The sequence below is a fragment of the Nuphar pumila genome, chromosome 17 (assembly GCF_984573655.1).
Source record: "Nuphar pumila chromosome 17, dmNupPumi1.hap1.1, whole genome shotgun sequence".
NCBI classification, from domain to species: Eukaryota; Viridiplantae; Streptophyta; class Magnoliopsida; order Nymphaeales; family Nymphaeaceae; genus Nuphar; species Nuphar pumila.
The window spans coordinates 83,102,491-83,123,776 of record NC_143265.1 but is presented as its reverse complement, the minus strand read 5'-3'; the positions used below and the strand labels follow the sequence as shown (position 1 = coordinate 83,123,776).

At 40.4% G+C, this 21,286-nt stretch overlaps 1 protein-coding gene and 1 pseudogene across 1 annotated transcript; one reads left to right on the top strand and one right to left on the bottom strand.

The window, feature by feature from the left end:
* The first annotated feature begins 7,338 nt into the window (after positions 1 to 7,338).
* Positions 7,339 to 7,822, top strand: LOC149812538 (alpha-amylase isozyme 3D pseudogene; annotated as a pseudogene).
* A 9,684-nt stretch (positions 7,823 to 17,506) lies between these two features.
* Positions 17,507 to 19,848, bottom strand: LOC149812537 (alpha-amylase isozyme 3B-like). Its single transcript, XM_089993296.1, has 4 exons — positions 19,747 to 19,848; positions 19,515 to 19,647; positions 18,077 to 18,882; positions 17,507 to 17,889 (listed from the first exon to the last, which is right to left on the bottom strand). The coding sequence occupies exons 1-4, from the start codon at positions 19,831 to 19,833 to the stop codon at positions 17,638 to 17,640; spliced, it is 1,278 nt and encodes a 425-aa protein (XP_089849422.1). The 5' UTR covers positions 19,834 to 19,848; the 3' UTR covers positions 17,507 to 17,637.
* Between the last annotated feature and the right edge of the window lie 1,438 nt (positions 19,849 to 21,286).

The window sequence follows — 21,286 nt, the reverse complement described above, 5'->3', positions numbered from 1 at the left end:
TTATGTGTCCTTATATGTCAATTTTTTATTTTATGATGGGTTGAATTAGAAAGAAGACTATAGGGTGGTTACAATTAGGTTATGATTTCCAAAACCATATATAGTGGTTGTATTTTTTTGCCTCCCTATCAAAAAAAGAAAAATATTTCACTCTCATTAGGTTTAGAGAAGAAGGAAAGGCCACCTATAGAGGTTTTGAAAGATCAGATCCCATTAAGATCTACCAGTGCAATGATGAATTCGGGTACACTTTCGTATTATGCTTTATTTATTTGTTATCCTTTCAATGATTTAGCATGAACAAATTTAAGGATCCAGAAATATGTTTTCCCTAAATCAAACTCAATAATTGGTATCAGAGCCTCTTGTTCTTGTTAAATCGTTGAAATATTTGATTTTTCCATTGTATAATTTTTGTTAGATCGCTAAGATCCCATCAGATTCATTTTTTCCCCTTTGATCATCGATATTAGCGGTCGTTAATAAAAAATTTATTTTATTATTGCCACAACTGACGACGTTGTTAGAGGGATGATGGGACTAGTGACCTATCGTAAAGGGTGGCTCATCCTTTTTTGGTGGGCACAGGCCACTAGACGATGTTGGATGGCTTGTCAAACGACGTTGAACGTTGTCTGGTTTTATGTAGGCATTGTCGGGTGTCTGCACAGGAAAGTAGAAGACAAGGAGGACCAGACGATCCTCCCTGATTTTCGATCGAATACGAAAGGGAGCTAAATGGCTCCATCCTCCATCTGGCGATAAGGCGCAGACAGAGGAGGGCTGGATGACCCTTCTCATGCCGTTAGGCAACATCGAACGATGGAGGGGCCAATCCGGACCTTCCCTTAGGATTTTGATGACTAGAGGAAGGGCCTATTTGGCCCTTTCCTTTGGTTTTTGACTGCTGAGAGGTGTTGGCTAGCCCTCAGCTGGTCACCCTTGCCGAATGTCATGTCGGCATCCAGTGACGGTGGTCTGGGGCCAACTGTGCACCCCAACCACCGTTGGGTGACCCGGATCCAACGATGGGCGGGGACAGGTTTGGCCCCCGTCATTCTATGCAGAGCTGACCTAAGCCGGGTCAGGTCTAACCCGACCCGCTGGCCCTAGACCCCTTTGCATGTGCCTTAGAACTCATAAAAATATTTTTTTATTGGGTCCAGACTATTAGGTATGCCATTTGGGTCTCTGTAGTGGGTTGACTTCAGACATCTTAGACCTAATTTGGATTATGGCTTTATTTTTTTTATTCATATGCATGTAATCATATATTATATTCAAATTTTGGTATTCTTCTTTGAAATAAGGGTATGATATTCTAAAATGAGTTGATTAAAACATCATGTTACCAAAGTAACCTCTCTTGTAAAGATTCACTTGTTTAAAATATTAAGATATTCATATATTTAAGTTCATGCGAATAGTGATCGACCCAAAAGAAGATTACTATTTGGACGACATCAAATATACTTTCAGTAATAAATATAGGATGATTATCAAGATTTCTATGTGAACAATGAGTTGGTCTAAATAAAAGCTTATTGTTTGACACAATTAATTATCCATGTTTGATTATTGTAATAAAAGTACCACTTACAAGTTCACATTTCTATCTAAAGACTAAATGTCAATGTTGTACTGAGGTTCACCACAGTTTAAATATGTCAATTAATGTTAATGCATGTGAATATGTATATTAATTGTGAGCCTATTGTGATTTGTATTGTTCTTGATTCAGTAAATTATTTTGCTTCTACAATATCTACAAATATCAATTCAATTCTTGTTTTGAAAGGCACAAACTTCAAAAACTAGAAAGAGAGTGTGGTTGTTCTCAGGTGTATGGATTTGGATCTTACACTTCAAGAGGGTCAACCCACTGCTCTCACAGATAGGAGTTCCACTCAGGATAAAAGAAACCATGAGAAGTGAGATTGATCCAATCACATCAGTCTTATGATCATGAAACGTGCAATTTCAGAAACCTTAGGGGCATTATATCTGAAGAGGTTAATGCCAAGAAGTTCCATGAGAAAATTAAAAAACATTTTGCTAAAAATGAAAAGGCTGAGGTAAGCACTCTCCTTTCGAGTCTTGTTTCAATCATGTAAAAAGGTAAAGAGAACATAAGGGTGTACATTAATGAAATGTCTCATCTTGCTTCAAAACTAAAGGCACTAAAGTTAGAGTTGTCTAAGGACTTAATTGTGCATTTAGTTCTTATATCTCTTTTTGCATAATACAATCAATTTAAGGTTAGCTATAACTGCCAAAAAGATAAATAGACTCTAAATGAACTTATTTTCTATTGTGTGAAAGAAGAGGAAAGAATGAAACAAGAAAAGACAGAAAGTGCGCACTTGACAGTTACATCTAAAGAGAAATATAAGAAAAGAAAAATGGATAAGAAAGCTGCAGTGGACCCTCCATCGCAGAAAAAACATAAGAAACATCACGATGCAAAGTTTAGTTGTTTCTTTTGCAAGAGCGAGAGTCACATGAAGAAGGATTATACTAAATATTATGCTTGACATGAAAAAAAATGTACCCTCCTTACTTTAGTTTGTTCTAAGTTTAATTTAACTTTTATACTCAAACACACTGGTGGATGGATTCTGGTGCTACCACTCATATAAGTGTGTTTATGTATGGTTGCTTAAGTTGCCAAACGTCTTAGAACTTATTCATATGGATATTTGTGGGTAATTCTCTATAGCTTCTTGGAATGGTCAACAATATTTTTTACGTTCATAGATAACTATTCACGTTATGAGTACCTATATTTGATTCATGAAAAGTCTCAATCACTAGATGTGTTCAAATCATTTAAGGCCGAAGTTGAAATTCAACTTGGCAAAAAGATTAAAGTCGTCAGATTTGACCGTGGTGGTGAATACTATGGTAGATACGATGGATCAAGTAAACAATGTCCAAGGCTATTTGCTAAATTCCTAGAGGAATGTAGTATCATCCCACAATACACCATGGCAGACACTTCTAGCATGAATGGTATTGCTAAGAGACAAAATAAGACCTTAAAAGATATGGTAAGAAGTATGATTTGTCATTCTACTTTACCAGAATCTCTCTAGGGAAAGACTCTAAAGACTGCAGATTATGTACTGAATAGAGTACTAACTAAAGCAATAACCAAAACCCTACATGAAATATGGATATGCAAGAAGCCTAGTATGAAGTATTTTCATATTTGGGGATGTCCAGCTGAAGCTAGGCCATATGAAAAGAAACTGAATTTAAAAATAATTAATTGTTATTTTGTTAAATATTCTGAAAGATCTAGGGGTTATAAATTTTATGACCTTGTGAATAAGTCATTTTTTTATACGAAAATTGCTTGTTTCTTTGAGGATGCTGAGTTTGGGGGAGGTGATAAGGTAAAAGACATTGCTTTTGAAGAAGAATTTGTTTCTTTTCCTACAGTTGTTGACAATGATCGGATTTTAATTTCTTACATTGTTCAAAAAAATTTAGAATAAGGCAATATTCAAGATCTTCCTATCCAAAATCAAGTTTTTACTCATGGAGTACAAATTGAACAACCTCAAAAAATACCTCAAGTAAATCAAGAACAAGTGCCATTAAGGAAATCCACTAGAGAGAGGAGAAGGACAATTACAAATGATTATATTATTTTTCTCAAAGAACATGAGGGTGATACTAGCTCAAAGGAAGATGATTCAATCAACTTTCATCAAGCTATACAAAGTTATAACTCTCAGAAGTGGATAGATGTCATGCATTGTGAACACCTCAAATTTTTCAAAATTTTGTAAAAATTCCCTTTTTAGCCCCTGACCCCCATTTTTTGAGTAATTGAGAATATTTTAAATTAAATTCCAGTTATTTCTCGAGTTTTACTGGTATCAAATCCATTTTATATATCTGACTCAATTTCGGATTCAGATCCAGTATCAAAATCTAAATCTGAGTCTCGTTATCCAATTTTAAAACCAAATTTACAAAAATACCAAAAATAATTTCTAAAAGGCTCAGATTGTTCATTCAATATCTATTTTGGATCCACTGTCCTATATTTCTCGATTCGAGGTCCAAAAACTCGAATATTTTCTCAAAACTTAGATCCAAAACCCGTTTTCTGCAGAAAATTCCAAAGATCAAAACCTGAATTCTCAGAAAACCCCTCTTGTAAATACTTTTAAATTTCACAAAAATATTTCAAAATCCTTTGTTTTCTCATAGTTTTAGAGTTTTTATTTCAAAAACACCAAAAAAATACAGAAATTACAAAGACAAAGAACAAAAAATCAAAATAGAAAAAGAAAATACAAAAAGAAAATAGTTCAAAAGCCCTTTTTTGAAAATCGTCTTTTGTTAAAAACCACTATTTAGAAAACTTTTAAAAGGAGCCCCTTTTTCAAAAAAAAATCCAGAACCAAGAGGGACCTCCTTTGAAAATTTTCTAACGGACTTTTGTTATAAAACAGAGCCGATGTTGCATCTTCCCTTCATCGCCTCTTCACCCCTGCACCCTTCTTCTTCTTCACGATCATCCTCTCCTTCTCCCCACTTCCCCCTTTCTCTCCTTCTTCTGATGATTTTTCTCTTTTGATCTTCCCCACCGACTGAAGGGACGACCCTCCGACAACACGTATAGAAGATTCACTCCTTCAGTTTCAATCTCCATTAAATCCAAGGTAAGCGCTCCTCCTTTCTCCCTTCAGATCCTCTGTAAAATTGTCGTTTCAAGCTTTCTTTTCTTATGATCTCCATATAATATCCATTATCCTCCTTTCACTTTTAATTTTCATTCACTGAACGCATGATTTGCGTGGTCAATTCGTATATAGCGAGATCGACCTGTATATTGTGATATCAACGGAATGAATGCATTCCTACATTTTGTTTTTCTCTATGAATTTCCTTTTCGCACACTTTGAATGTTTGTTTATTTTCGATGTTTTGTCTTTTGTTTTCATTTCTTTACATGTATATTAAATTCCTATGCTCATTTTGATTCCCAATTTACATTATACTCCATCCATTGTGGGTAATCGAGTGAACACCAAACCTCCAAGCTTTCTAGCTTCAGGTCGGTGCCAATGACTCTTTTTCATTCCTTGTGATCGGATATTAGCATCTGTTCCCTGATCGGTTTTTGCCCATGTCTCGTTTCCAGCATCATGACCCTGTAGGTTGTTTTCTGTAATTTCAGACCAAGTGCAGTATCGAGTTTTCTTTTTTTTCTTATTTTCGTGACTTGTTATTTGCTGCTAGGTGATGCTCATTCATGCATTTTGTTTCTGCTCTTTGTTAACATGATGATGATGATCATGTTGTCTCAACATATGTTCTCTTGTCATATAATTGGGAATCTTCTGCAGTTTTGAATACATCATCCAGGTCTTTTCAGGAGTTCTAATGCTTCTGTTGCCATTTTAGTGATGAATTTGCTGGGTCCTAGACAAGCCTCGACTTGGTCAAAAAGGGGTGTTGGGTATAAATGTTTGCTGCCATATTTGCCTTGTCCAATTTGTCCCCGACCCCTTGGCTATAATGGGATGTTTATTTTTTTTATCTTGGGTAGCAGGTTCTGTCATGGAGTTCTTGCAATGAAAACATGATATCGGCCAAAGGATGGTAAGGTTTGGAATTCTCTCAGATATTGCAAATCCGACATCAATAAGGTATGTGAAGATTGTGCTTTCTTTTTATATCACCCAGTGAGTCAAGCAACATTAGTATGCACACTACTACTCCATTTTGCATATGTATACCTTGATTCATAGCAGCATTACATTATCCATCTCATTTCACCTGTCATTCATTAGAATTGTATCATATTGTATATGTAGGGATTTTAGGATATAATCCATCTTGTTTCTCATTTTACTTTAGTTTATTATGTCATTCTTTGCATTTACTTTGATTGTCTAGATGATTTGTTCCATTCTGTTTCCTTTTTATGTTCATTAGACTCTCCATTCTATGTTATGCCTGAATGATCTTTTGGTCATTTTTTCTTTGTCCCTTTTGTTCCCTGTATGGTGTCCCTCTGCTGGATATAATATTTCGATCATTTCTCGTTTTATGTATCATAGTCTATCTGTTACATCTTTCTCTGTGCGATCCATGTTTTCTTTACTTTGAGTTACATTATCTTTGTTCCACCTCTCAATAATTTGATGATTTAGTTAAACAATATTTTGCCATCTCTAAAATTTTTAAGTATATGCACTCACCTTACACAATACCCATTTGCATAGCCTTCACCATACAGCATCCTCAGCACCTGTTGTAGCCGTTGTACCAATTCCCCTGTTGCCCTTCATTGCCCCTTTCATGTCATCCACTATGCTGCCACCATCTCACCTAGTAGCCATCACAAACCACAACTTCCACCTTCTATCAACCACCACCACTGCATTTCTGAATATTTGTAAGCCCCATCTCCCTTCACAGGACCCTTAAGGCTGCTGTAATTTTGTTTTAGCCACCCATGAAAAGACTCTTCTATTTACTTTATGCTTGCATCTCATTTAACACCCATTGCCACTTCACCTTCTGCTGTATCACCCCCATATACACAGCACCACACACCCCTGTACATTTTCTGCTATATTCACCTTGCAATATGGTTATTGTTAAATGGTTTGGTTCATCAATGTCGGTCTGAGAGGTTTAAGCTAACATTGGTAAAAGCTATGCTGGCCATGCGATATATTCTGTAAAATCCTCCCTGGAAATCGATTTACAGATTTGGTAGTTTGTTTCTTCTTCATTCTTTTAAACCATTTCTGAGATGGGAGCCCTTGCTTCGCCCAGGATTTAACTATTCGTAATTAGGCACCATTTTTTATTATCGGGAATCACCATGTGAAAAGGTTACCTCTGTGAACTCAAAAGTAGTTCCAAAGTTCAAGGTTAAAACATCAATGCTCCTTGTTTAAACCTTCCATCTGACTGTCGAGGTTGAAACCTTTTGGTGGTTTAGATATGCCCTTTTTCTTTTTATATATGCATGAAACTTTGTTGCATGCAACATTTTAGTTTAATAAGCAGAAGTAGTTGAAGAGCTAGCCTGGTTTTTTAACGTACCATAAGAAATGGTCTAAAGAGTTTAAACTTGGCTGTGATGAACCAATCTGAACAAGGAAGGTTGCGATTCATGGTTTACTGGGTCTCATTACTACTTATATATTTTTTTTGAGAAGGAAAAAAATAATTGAGAGATCATTACTGCTTATATATGTGTAGCTCATTCTTTATCTTTCAGAAAGGTTGTGGCAGTAAGGGATCATGCATTGTACATTCTTATGCCTGAAGCTCTGTCCTAACGAATAATACTGTTTGAATCATGCAGGCTGCCTGCCTAGAAAATATTACAATCTTAATTCATCAAAGTATGGCATTGAGGCTGATCTGAGAGCCCTCATAAGGACTTTCCATGCATCAAAAATCAAATGCATAGCTGATATTGTGATCAACAGGAAGGACAATCGAGGCATATATACAGTGCGTGTTCGAGGGAGGGAAAGCTGATGTCAGCCTCGACTGGGCCTGGCCCCTGGTCCATCTGCAAGGATGACACCCAGTACTCCGACGGCTCTGGCAACTATGACACCGGAGAAGGCTACAATCCGGCCCCGATCATCAACCACCCGAGAGGGTGCAAAAGGAACTGACTCATGACTGGCTCAAATATTGGCTGAAGACCGACATTGGGTTCAATGGCTGGCCACTTGACTTCGCCAAGGGCTACTCCACCAAGGTGACCAAGGGCTACATCTAGTGAGCCAAACCGGGGTTCGTGGTGGGTGATATGTAGACTTCCTTGTGAAGGTTGCGGGTGGGGTTGCGATGGAGTTTGTTTCCTACCTGGATATAAATTCTTAATTTTTACAGATGTAACTTCATGGTAAGTTGGCAGGTGGTTGAAGGGTGTTGGTTTCCTACCTGTATGGGGAGGGTTCGGGCGTTAGCTCCGAGGCAATTTTTTTTATAAGTTTGAAAGATAGTTTTATAATTTTACCTTAGACTCCTTGTTGAATAGAACAACAATTCTCGTAGACTCCTTGTAACACTTAACTTTTATTTAAAGAAGGCAAATTTGTCTCATGTAGATGTGTGGTATCTCAATTGAATAAGAAATTTCAGCACAACTGTGGATCAATGTAGGCAACTTTTGCTGAACTACGTAAAATCTTTGTTCCTTGTATGTGGTTTGATTTCTTCTCTTGCCTCTTTTATTTTTTGTTTGTCGATTCGTAGGTAGTGTGTCGTTCTCAAAACTGTGGCGTTGAAGGATCCACAAAGAAGAACTTCAGGGCTTATTGGAATCTCTCCGAAGAAATCTGTCACCTTTATAGACAACCATGACACTGGCAGGATCCACTCAGAATAATTGGCATTTCCCAGCTGACAAGGTCATGCAGGGATACGCTTACATCCTCACACATCCAGGGATACCTTCAATTGTGAGTATTGCATGTTTAACATGATATTATGCTAAGGTGGTGATTGGAATTTGTATGCTGCCACTTGACCAGATAACTGGGGGAAGTTGGAATAACTCATTATGAAGTGTAATACATAATACCAGCTCATCCCAGTTTTTTGGATAAGTGGGTGCATCCAAACACCACCTAAATGCTGTTTTTACTTCCTCTAGATTCAATACTACTCAAACTTCTTTTATTGAATTAATTCAGTAGCAAACGATTGAAATGACATTCTCAATTTGTGTTCATTTTTCCTGTGCAGTTCTACGATCACTACTTGACTGGGGATTGGCAAAGGAGATCAAGATATTGGCAAGCATTAGGGAAAAGAACAGGATTTTGCCCGGAAGCACTTGTGAAATAGTAGTAGCCGAGAAGGATCTCTACATGGCGAAGATTGATGGGAAAGTCATTACAAAAATAGGCTCAAGGGAGGGAGCTGTGAGGGCCTGATCCCACCGGGATTCCTTATGATTAATGGACGGAAAGGCTATGCTGTGTGGGGGAGAATTTAGTCCCATATGTTAAGTACCCTTAATTAAAAGGAATAACCATCCAGCCATCTGCACAAAAAGGGTTTCTAGGTTTCCCGTTTTCTTTTATTTAGCCTTGGAGCCACTTGATGTGCTTGTTATTTTATGTAGTTTTTTGTATAAAACCTCTTAACCATCCGACTGCTTTTTGGTCAATTAAGTGAATGTTATGTTTTCACCAGAGTAATGATAGCGAAAAATAATCTTGGATAAGCCCTATAAGTGATAATTCTTTAACATTGCCCAAGTACTCTGAACTTTTTTTGTTTTCTTGACAGAGCAATCCAAAGATTTAACAATGAATAACAAATTGATTGACTTCAATTAAAAGGGCAAATGGCCAAAGAACCAGAGAAAGACTTGAGTGTTGGCATCAACCACGTCTAAGCGCTGAAGCCCTTTCGTATGAGCTTATATATATTTATTTGTGGGGGGCGTTTGGATGACACCCAAAACCAGGTTGAAAACTTGGTTTTGAGCATTGACCAGGTTATTACATTCAAACCAGGTTTGGTTTGCATGGAAGGCACCGAACTTCCTTTTGTGCCAAATCCAGTTTTTTATTTAAAGACAACTTATAATTTGAGGTTCATATGACACTTAAAATATAACATTAAATTCACAATATTTCAAAATACTGGGGCAGAAAAGTGGACCAAATAAGGAATGAGAAGGAAGAGGAGGCAAAAGGAAAGTGAGCAAAAGGTCTCCGGTTGTGGGGAGCCATATTTGGTATTATAAGAAATGCTCCTTGACAGAGTTTTGGGTGCACTCCTAATTGCCCCCTCCTCAGGGCTTTTTATAACTCAAAGCGAATTTATTGCTGTGGTCATAAAGAAGATATAGTTGATAAGTGAGGAAACGGATTTTCTTGAACCTAGAAGAGCTAGCTAGGCCCAATGTCGGTTTTCCCACGTCCCATTTGGATAAAGGCTAAAAAGGAGGTGGGGCCTCAGCTCTCAAAGCCTTTGATTTGGATTTTGCTTCCGGGGTCTGAGTCAGTTAATGGATTACCAACCTTAATTACGTGTCAAGGAACTAATCAACAGAGTCCGTTCTCCTGTGAAAAAAAAAACTTTTGCTCTCTGCACATATTACAACCCAACAGCTTTGGCTTCTTGCGTTGAATTATCGTGTCCTCAGCCCCGACCTTGGCGGGCTCATTAAGTGACCTGATTCTCGGTGAAGCTTCTTTCATCAGCAAAAAAAAAAGTCTACAACTAATGGCAAGAGAAAATGGTAAGAATTTTCTGGACTTAGGAAACCAGCTGCAGTAATAACGCTTGGTCTTTTGTTCTGTTCTGTAGGATAAGAATGTATGTAACTAACCAAGAGCTCTCCATATTTATCAACAGAATTACGGTGAAAATTGTCCCTTATTGCCAGCTGTTTTAAAAAATCTTGTTAGTGACGACGACATTAATTGCATGAAGATAAGAACCGTCTCATAGCAAAAGGCATAAAGCCTATACCACTAAGTTCTGAAAGTCGGTTTAATTTGGAAATGGGTTGGTTATTTTTGGGCCCACATCCTTGGTCACACCAGTCAAGCTTGTGTAGAGAGCAAGCATGCAGGAATTAGCTAGGCATCCAGCGTTGGATTAGGAAAATCAACGTTCTAAAGCTGGGCAAAGACAGACCCAGCTATCAATGATCGAACCAATGATGACTCAGCTAGGTCTGTAGCCTTCATTTACGAATCAAAATCCAAATACAGCCACAATGGATAATTGGATATTAAAGCAGCAGTCATGGGAACAAGATAAGTAACTTTACTTATAGATGTGTAAATATGAGTATTGTACTTAACCCAGCTCTAGGTTTGAAAAATAAATCTTGATAGCTGCAGTGGCGGAGCCACAAGTTTTTTGTTGGGTGGGCAGACTTCGGGTGGTGATCATCGACCTCTGTCGGTGGCATAGTGGCACGAAGCTTCCATGATGGTGAAGATCATACATCGAGATTGAAAGCCTGTTTCGGTAGTTGAGCCACCTCCTCGGTGGTGATCCAGCAGCAAGTCGAAGGTCTTCCAACTGAGGTGCCTCCTCAACTCTCTCTCGGAGGGGACGGTCCTCGCCACAACATCGAGGCAGAGCAACTCTGTATCTGTAAAACCCCCTCCGGCAAAGTCGCCAGAGGAGATAAGCTTTATAAAAAAAAAAAAAAACTGCGATTTCCCCCAAAGGGGAAACCGCGTAACGGGAGGGGGTGAGGATAAACCTCACCCCCCAAAATCCGCGAGGTTGAGGGTTATCCTCACCCTGCGTGAGGGCTATAAAAGCCCTCACGCAGCCTCCCTCCACCGCATTGCAACGAGCGGCAGAGGGAGACACAAAGAGAAAAAGGGAGAGAGAGAGAGAGAGAAGGGTGCTTACCGGCGGCAGCAACAGTGGCAGTGAGGTAAGTCCGAACTCCCCATCTTCTTCTTCGTTCTTCTTTCCTGGTGGGAGCAAAAAGGGGGGGGAAGGGGACAGCAGCCATTGCTGCCGGCGAGTTGCAGGTAATGAAAAAAAAAATCAACATAGAAAGAGAGAGGGGGGTCGGCCAACCCCTATGGCGGCCGACTCCGACGGCCGGCCCCGGCGACCGGCCGACACAGTTGGCCGGTCCCCGAGGCCGACCCAGGCAGGTGGGTGCAGAGAGAGGGTCGGCAGGGGCCGACCCTCTGCACCTGAGATCGGAAGGGGCACAGCCCCTTCTGCCCTATTTATCGGGGGACCGGTTCGGTCCGGGCACCCGGATCGAACCGGGTTGGTCTGGGTGCGACCCAGACCGAGCCCACCGGTCTGGGTCGCGCCCAGACTGAGTTCTCAAAAAAAAAAAGTTTGGTTTGGCATGGGTGCGACGTAGACCGAACCGGGTCGGTCCGGGTCGCACCCAGACCGAATCGGGTCAGGTGTTTTGGGTGAACTGGTTCAGATCGAACCGGTTCGGGTCGAACCGATTCAAGCCAAACCGGTTTGGGTCGAACCGGTTCAAGCCAAACCGGGTTGATTATTTCTGGTTCGGGTCGAACCGGTTCAGACCAAATCGGGTCTGAACTGATCCGGTTGAACCAAGGTCTGAACCGAACCAGTCGGGTTTGGATCTGGGTTTCAGTCTAGACCCAGTTCAATCTAGATCTGTCTTAGATCCAGATTAACCGGGTCTAGATCTGACTGGATCAGTCTCGGATCTAGACCCTGTCAGACAGGTCTGGACCTAGTTAAATTATCCTGAATCCAGTCAGGCAGATCTGGACCCAATCAGGTTGTTCAGGATCCAGTCAAACAGGTCCAGATCCAGTCAATATGTTCTGGATCCAGTCCGAATACAATGGATTTGATTCAGATCCAGTCAATCAATTTTGGATCCAGTTATGTAATGAATCTGAATCTAAATAGACAGGGTTTGGATGCAGATCAGAATTGGATCATAAGATAGTCTCGAATTGCCCTGAAATCCGAAATGTATCAAGATATTCATTTGAATAATTGAGATTCATTTCAGTAAAATGGACATATCTTCGCACTCCGAACTCAGAATCGAGTGAGATTTGGTGCGTTGGATTCGTATTGAAGAGGGGAATCCATTGGTCTATGAACTTTAGTCAATATAGTAATGCAGAAACTGTGGTTTCTTGAGTAAGATTCAGGAAGGGTATTTTGATAATTTGGTAAGAGGTTTCGTGAATTAAACTAAATATGTTTATTTATGTAACCAGATCACATTGTTAGAGCTTCGTGAGGCTCGATTTTGGAGAGAGCACAGTGTTCGCAGTTGAGGTAAGGGATATTATAAGTAACTTTAGATGTGAATAAACCCTTTTTCACGTTGCTTGTTATCGTAGTACTATAGATGTTATGTGATTAGCATGATAGCTTTGAGTACATGCATCAATTCCATGCTTGACATTATGAGTTATTTTATATACATGTTTATGGTGATATGCATGTTAGTTTTGATATGTCATGCATGATAGAAAGCGATTGTGTTTGTGATTGCATGTTAAATTAATCATTAATATCATGCATTGAGATTAAGTTTAGATTAGAGTCTCATTAGTTCATTCAGGTGATATGAATGAATATTTAGAGTTCAACATGCAGGACCCCTTAAATCCCGGAAGTGGCGACCTGTGGCAAGAGCTACCCGGTTCTCGACTAGAGTGCAGCCATCATGGAGAGTGGGCCGCCGATGATTTAATGATGTAGAGACACTATATCATTGTGTGTTATGAGGGAGCGGTGTGAGTCCTAACGTCATCTTGAGATTAAGTATGAGATTATTGTGATTAGTCATGTCACCACTCGTGAAAGAACAAATGAATTATAAATGTGAGAATATTGTTCAATGTGTGAACTTAGTTATGACTTAGGATTTCACTCACACTGGTTTGGGACTCTGGAGGACCCTAGATAGTTGATGACTATCATGTTTAGGATGTAGCATGAACCATGCCGAGATTGAGAGCTTGACCTCCCGGCTAGCTACCGGTGGGGTCCCCGTGGTGGTTCATTGCAGTGCCTGGTGGTCCGGTGACCACTGGGAGTGTATGGTTCATTGTCTGGCCAGCATGTATTATTGAGGTGTTCTACAGGGTTGCTACGCCCATAGATGACTATTATCGGTATAGTCAGCCTAGTGATAGTTGAGAGAGAGATAATATTTGAGAATGATAATGAGAGTAATTAAAATATACAAACATGTGTGGTGTATCGAGAACTAAATTAAGACTAGAGGCTTAGAGCCCACTACAGTTGTAAATTGTTTGTTTATTTACTTGTAATTATTTTTTACTGGGTTGTAGACTCACCCCCATTTTTGTTTAATTACAACTGTAGGTTCCAGGCATTAGATCAAGCACTTGTGAGCAGTTTTTTCCGTCTTCAGCAGAGCATTGGTATTTTTACTTTCCTTGTCATTGAGAATAATGTAATTGCTTTTCTTTCGTTATGAATGATGAACATTGTAAGAAAAAGTTGATTATGGTAATAAAATAAAAAGTTTTTTTTAGCCACGTTTTCTCTGTGTAAGCTTTACACTCTTCCCTCTAGGAAGTAATACCAACTGAACTCGAACTCTTGAGGTTCCAGATCGGGGTGTTACAGTATCGCAGGGAGGCGTGATCTCCACTCCTGCACGACTTTGCTCTGATCTTCTTCGACAAGCATTCGCAAGGAAAGAATGCAACCTCCAAATCGTGGGGAATGAAGAAGAAGACCCGAGTCGTATCATATTTCAACTCGGTTTCTAATTCTGGGGTGGGCGACCGCCCACCCATGCCCACCCCTGGCTCCGCCACTGGATAGCTGGCTTTTCCTCAGAAAAACGTTTATGCACCCTTCTTGTTAATTTTAAGGTGGCGCCTTGTTGTATGCATAACGAGGGGTTACTTATTTATGTGTTTTCACATATGAGAATCTAATCTAACAGCATAGAACTATATTGGACAATCTGCAATATATGACAAGCAAAACCTACTCACATCTTAATAAGGGTAAATCTATTGTATAAGATTCATTTCACAATGCAGATAATAATACAAATCGCAATGAGTTTTTTTTGGGTTAATAGGAATCTGATTCAATCCTTTCATGTACCACTCAGCCCTTATATAAAAAAGGGTAGACTTTTGAGCCGGGGTGATACAGGCTTTAGGTCGGCTGCGGACGTATGGTTATTGGTGCTTACGGCCACCGCTAGAACCAAAATGAAATCGGGCTGTATTTGGGCAATGAGACGCATCCGACTGAATGTGAAACGGGCTGCATGATAGGACCAGCCTCGTTCCAATCTTCACTGGACCTTGGACCCAGGACCGATTAAGCGAGTCAAATGTGCTAGTCTTGCTGATAGATTCACTGAGCACAACCCGAGCTCGATCTAGCTCATTTGAACCTCAAAAAAAAAATAAAACAATAAAAACCCTTAAGGAGATACAAGGACAGAATTTTGCATTTTATTTTTTCAAAGAAAGATAAGGTGAATGAATGAACGCCCAAACTTCTTGTACCAAAAGTCATGCCTGGCCTGGAACCAATTTACTTTTGAGTTCTTTTCCATAATCCTCCCCTCCTTTATAAGGCAAACCTAAAACCATTCTTCTCCCATCCCATTTTCCAAAATCAACGATCTTTTTTGTTAATTATGACAAAACTATTCTTAAGGCCATCTTTTTTGCTAATTATGACAAAACCATTCTTAAGGTGACTACACGTCACATGATGGAAGCTTCTCGGCTGCCATTATTGGGAGGTGGGTGGTAGTGTTGAGATGGATGGTGGAGATGGATAATGGAAAATCACTGTAGGGGAGGGCGTGTAATGCTCCATATTTTTGGACTCTTTATTTTTGTGATTATTTAATTAAGTATGAGCCTTTGCATTGGGATTGGTGTTTAATATTGATAAATATTGAGTTATCATAAAATTTGAATCTTAAACTGGTCAAAATTTGGTTTGGATCAAACCCATTGCGATTTGAGGACATAGTCATTATTTTTTAGGAAGTTAATGGCTTTTCGGGGCAAGAGACATGTTCAATATTTTGGAGAAAGACTATGGAGGATTTTGGCATGGAGATATGCTTGGTATTGTTGAAAAAACCTTATTTCAGTAGAATGGCAGACTTGTTATTTTGGTTGTCACTAAGGTCATTTTTGGTATGAAAAGGTTATGTTTGGCATTGAGTTTGCTTTTAGGGGCATTTTACCCAATTTTTGGATGTTGCCATGTGACTTCCACCTTATCCCTTATTTGGCCATGTTAACAACCCCTAATCATCGCCTTAATGGGGTTATTTGCTCTTAACCGTCCCTCTCTCCCCCTAATGCGTGTTACTCCCCCCTCCCTCACATCCCTTCTATCTCTTACCCTCACCTTCCTCACCTCTTTTCTCTTTCTCTCTTAGAAGAGGGCGGTCTTGGGTAGAGTTCGGCCAGTAGAAGAGCTTTTTCGCTGTGGTGGAGTAACTGATTAGGAGGAGTGTGATTTGTGAACGTAGGATCGTGTCTAGGTGTTGGTTTTGAGGAAGTCTTCTCATATTTATCTTGGATTTCTTGCGTAAAGAGGTATGATCTAGTACTCCCATACATGTTTTGCATGCATCATGTAAGTAGGAATTGTGTGTTGAGATAGAAGAACCATGCTTGGATGACATTGAATATGGGTTTTGAGAGTTTGAAAATTGTGATTTGGGCTTGTCTATCATCCCTTCACCAATCACTAAGGAGCATGTAACACATAGACGGATTTATATGCATGAAATATGTTGAATTATGTTTAGATTTCGAAATAACAATATGATTTGAGAACATTCATGCTTAAATTACATAGATTCTGGATATAACATGCTTAGGATGTGTTTAATCCATGAAAATCAGGAAAAACTGTGTTGGGTCGTTTTGAAACACCTCTTAGAGTGTTGGGGTTGATTTTCAATTAAGTTGAGTGCTTGAACCCCTTAGATTTTTAAGTTTTGAAAGAGGAAACCCGAGTTGGTGGTTGTCAAGGATCTGAGGGTCGACCCCTAAGAGCTGGGGTTCGACTCCTGCATGTCAAGGGTTGACTCGTTTGTACTGAGTGTCGACTTTGTCCTAATATTTTGATATGTGAAAAATATTTTACAAAATCAAATTAGGGATCGAAGAATGCTTTTGGTATCATCCACTAGGTAGCTAGGGATTATTTAAAAAAAAACTTATTTTTTTGTTTTATTGTATTTAATTTATAGGAGACAACAGACTAGAAAGGCTTGTTTTTACAAAGAAACCAATAAAGTCATGTTTGGAATCGACAAAAATGGTAGGAAAACAAATGGGTAAGAAAAAGTGGCAAACTTTTCCACTGGTTTCAAACAATAGGAGATTTTTGAAAAGAAAACTTTCATGTTTTGCCCTAATCTTGATGGGAAATGAAAATTTTCCTATAAAAATTTTCAGTATCCAAGGCAGCCCTCACCCTAATATAACATTTTTTAACCTGATTTTCTCATGCCTTCTCAACAAGACTATTTTTCATACAGAAAAAATTCACATGAAAACTCCTCATAAGCAATTTTTTTATTTCAAACGTGCAAGGCGTAAGCTCACGGAGTTTTACGCAGTCAGGACAGTGGCTGTAAGTACGGCAGGCTGAAAACGTGCACTCTAAGTTTAAAAAAACAGTCAAAATGTTCACATTAATGATTGGATAGGCTTCACTTCTTTTGAATTTGGCTATTTACGTGACACAACATTTCGTTACCGTAAATGTTGGAAAGCTGGGCGTGGTTCAGTGATCTTGCAGGAGGTGGAAGAGATGTGGAAAGCAGTGATTGGATCGAGCGATTCCCAAAAGTATGTGATGTCAAATGAACTCAAAACAATCCATATCTCCAACGGACAACGAGCATTATTCTCTTTTGAAAGCCGCGGTTTCCACTTATCTTGATAAAACAAGAACGAGATGCTGATTTCCGACTTAACCAACAGGAAACCAAAAGAAGACAAGCCACTGGTTACACTTGGCATTTGTAAGAATGAAAAAAGAAATTTTATTTATTTATTTCATATAATAATCTCTTTCAGATAATAATAATAATAATAATAATCGGAGAAGAATGAACTTATTACACCGTTTTATCGTGTAACAATTTCTCGACTACATTTTCTCCCAGACGGCGTAGTCGGAGCCTGATGCCACCACTTTGTACTGGGGCGGAATGAGACCCGACACGTCGTTCCTGGGCCCGATCTTGGTGATGATCTTCTCGTCGATGGCCGCCAGGTAGAGGTCGGCCTCCACCTTGATTATCCTCAACGTGCTGTTGGGATGGATCCCGTTCCTCACTCTGATGGCTGCCAATGCGCTGATCTCCTTTCCCAGACCCCAATCGAAGAAATGATCGTAAAACTGCAATACCACCAACAAATTAATCAAATTATATTTAATTGATTTTTTGATGAACGGGAATGAAGAAATAAGACTAGTAAGAAGCCGACCCCACGTAGTTTAGACAAAGCTAGCTTAATTATAATGACGAGGAACCCTCGCCAAAGCCAGGACTATAAGGAATAAAGGTGTGAGATTTAGTGCTTACAATGGAAGGAACTCCTGGATGAGTGAGGATGTATGCATAGCCCAGCGTGACTTTGTCCGAAGGGAAGGGCCAGTATTTCTGGGTGGATCCGGTGTCATGGTTGTCGACAAAAGTGATGGCTTTTTCCGGCATCCAACCGATGAAGCCGGGAGCCTTTCCCTGGGGATCAATCATTCTCCACAGCTCACCCTCCACCGCCGCCTGAAGTATGCCTTTGGTGGTGAAGTCGAATGCTCCGGACGCCCCGCCGACGCCATTCACCCAGTTGGCGAGCTCCTGCCGGTGAGCGTCCTGGTTGTAGAACGGCTTACCATCTTGGCCATACTTCATGGTGCCCCATATCTCGGCGACGGCGAAACCCGGCGAGGTCCGGTCGAGGTACCCCTTTGCAATCGCCGCAGAGTATCCCTTGGCGAAGTCGAGGCGCCAGCCGTCGAAGCCGATCTCGGTCTTGAGCCAGTTGAGCCAGTCCGTGAGCTCCCTCTGCACCCGGTCGTTGAGGTGGTCGATGTCTGGCGCAGCCCCGAAGTCCTCGCCGGTGTCATCGTGGCCGGTGCCATCGGAATACTGGGTGTCGGTTCGGCATATCGCCCAGGGACCCCAGTCGAGGCGGTCGTCGGGCGTGCCTCCCTCGAAGATGCACCATATCCCCCTTGAGTCCTTCCTCTCCGCAGTTCGGTGGTTGATCACGATATCAGCTACAGCCTTGATGTTGGAGGCGTGCAGTGTGTTGATCAGGTCCTTCAGGTCGGCCTGGTTCCCGTACTTCGATACGTTTAGGTCGTAGAGTCTGCCCGGCATGTAACCTTGACGAGAAGCGTACAGATAAACGATCAAAAGTTTGTTATGTGGATTTCGAAGGATATAGTAGAAAAGCTTGGAAGGGACCCAATTAGCCGGGACGACAATCTTATGACCAATCCCACTCATCCATACACAGTACACACTTTCCTTCAAAGTTCAAAAAAAAAAAAAAAGAACACATGCACACTTAAAAAGAGCTAGAAGACGACTAAAGCAGACGCAGTTGGTCGTTTTTGTTCTTTCCTCAGAAGATGAAAGTGAAAGCATGCCACTTGCCCTTTCAATGTACTTCGCCTGAAAGCAGGAAAAATTTTGCGATAATCCAGGACAAAAATGAGAAAGTCGTGTACGGTAACAGACCGCCTCAATTGATATAAGCAAAACCGCACAAATCTGTAGCTTCGGGGTTGCTAAGAGCCTGGAGACATCAGTTCAAAATCCCAAGCTAAGTTTTGATTCACTTGTTTGGGCCAAGCACCATAATCCTCTTTCTAGCTAAAGATATGAATCACACTTGTTGATTCATCGAGAAAAGAAAAAACTTGGGGTTGGTTTGCTCTCTTCCATATCCCCAGTTTATTACTGAGTAGTAGTTATAAATTTTTTACTAAAATAGTTGGTACCGAGTTAGTACCTTCGGGAGAGACAGACTGAGATGGTGGTGGCAGCCATACGTGTGTAACACCGGCTGCAGCCAATTGTGGCACCAGGTTCTTCAATACTCTGTACCATCCTTGTGTGTTCTTCCACGACTCCCAATTAAAACCCTGTAATGAGCAGAACAAAGTAAAAAAAAAAAATGGCAAGTGAAACTCTAGCATGCGAACACGTAGAGAGATGATGCCAGATTAAATTTGATTCTTTACCTGAAAGAGGATCTGTGAATCTGCTACATGGCAGCCTTGCAAGATGACGATGCAAAGGATGGACGAAAGGATAAGCACACGAGTCATTTCGAGAGAGGGGTGGTGGTGTATTGCCTGCTCTCTCTTCGGTTCATTCGGTGGTGATTTATACAAGAGGAGATTGTTAGTAGAGGACAATGTTGATAAGAATAAAATGGGATTTGTTTTGCCGGGAACAGGAAAGAGACAAGCCGTGAACCGCTCCCCACGTCCTACTCGGTTTCACACGTCCTTGGGGGATATGGTCAAGATTTTGCAAGGGGGGCAGAGAGGGCCCCTTCTCTCTCCAGCTACAACGAATTGCGTCTTAACGATTTTCTGCATTATCTACTTGTCTTTCTGCTGATTAAATTCAATACAATGGAGGGAATCCACAGGGACGACTTCTTGTGTGGACAGGAGTTTTGTCGCCGTAGATTTGGGGTTCTATTCCATACATGGTTTACAGAATAAATGAAAATAAAAATTCGTATATTGCTAAAGATTGTGTTTGATGCCTAATCTTGGTACCAAAACTAAGGTGCCCATGTTTCTTTAGATGGATTGATGTATTTGTCGTGGGTGTTTGAATTTTGGACCTGTTATCTAGAATATTTGGGTGACTAAACAACAGTAAATTTCAATGAGATTTGTGGTTATATATATATACAACAACTACGCCTTCGTCCCAAAACAATTGGGGTCGGCGATATGAACCAACAAAGAAAATCATTCTGGGTCTTCCACATGAATCCTTCTCCTCCAATCATTTCTATCCAATGCCATGTCCTCGGTGAGGTTCAAAGCCTTCATATCCTTTCCTATCATTTTCATCCAAGCCTTTCTAGGCCTACCCCGACCTCTTTTAACTAATATATTTTTTTTTCTCCATCCTTTTAACTGGAGCATCATTAGGCCTTCGCTGTGGATATTCAGGGAATATATATATATATTCCCTGAATATCCACGGCGAGAATATCCAATTTTAGATTTTTTTGGCAGTTTCCAAGGTAAATTTGTCGATTCTTATAGTTCAGTCCCCTAACATTCCACGACCCTATTTTCATTTTGATTTTGATGTTTGTCTACGCGACCCTCTATAAGTTCCATGGGAAGAGGCCAAGAGCGGTACAACAGTGTCTGCACGATAAAAAATCGCAAGATTCTTGATTTCACGCTTCAGCTTTGACAAACAGGGAGTTTTTTTGAAGTGCTTGAGTGGGGGGAAGGCCCTATTGCAGAGGGTTTTGGAGACAAAGAATATGTTGTTCACGTTGGTCATTTTGAAGGGAATTGTAGGCCTCTTTAACGGTTATACCTATGGTGGTCCCCATCATATTGTGGGTTTGAGGACAAGGAAGGGGCAGGGCGAGTGGTGGGGGGAGGGCTTGGAGAGGGTGGTGTGTGTTCTCCCCCGAAGATGGACTCTTTGCTACAATGCGTGTTCAAGGGTCTCAATGAGCACCACATATGTAAACACATGGGGCTCGTATTCCAGTGTGTTGGCATCACTTAGCATCGA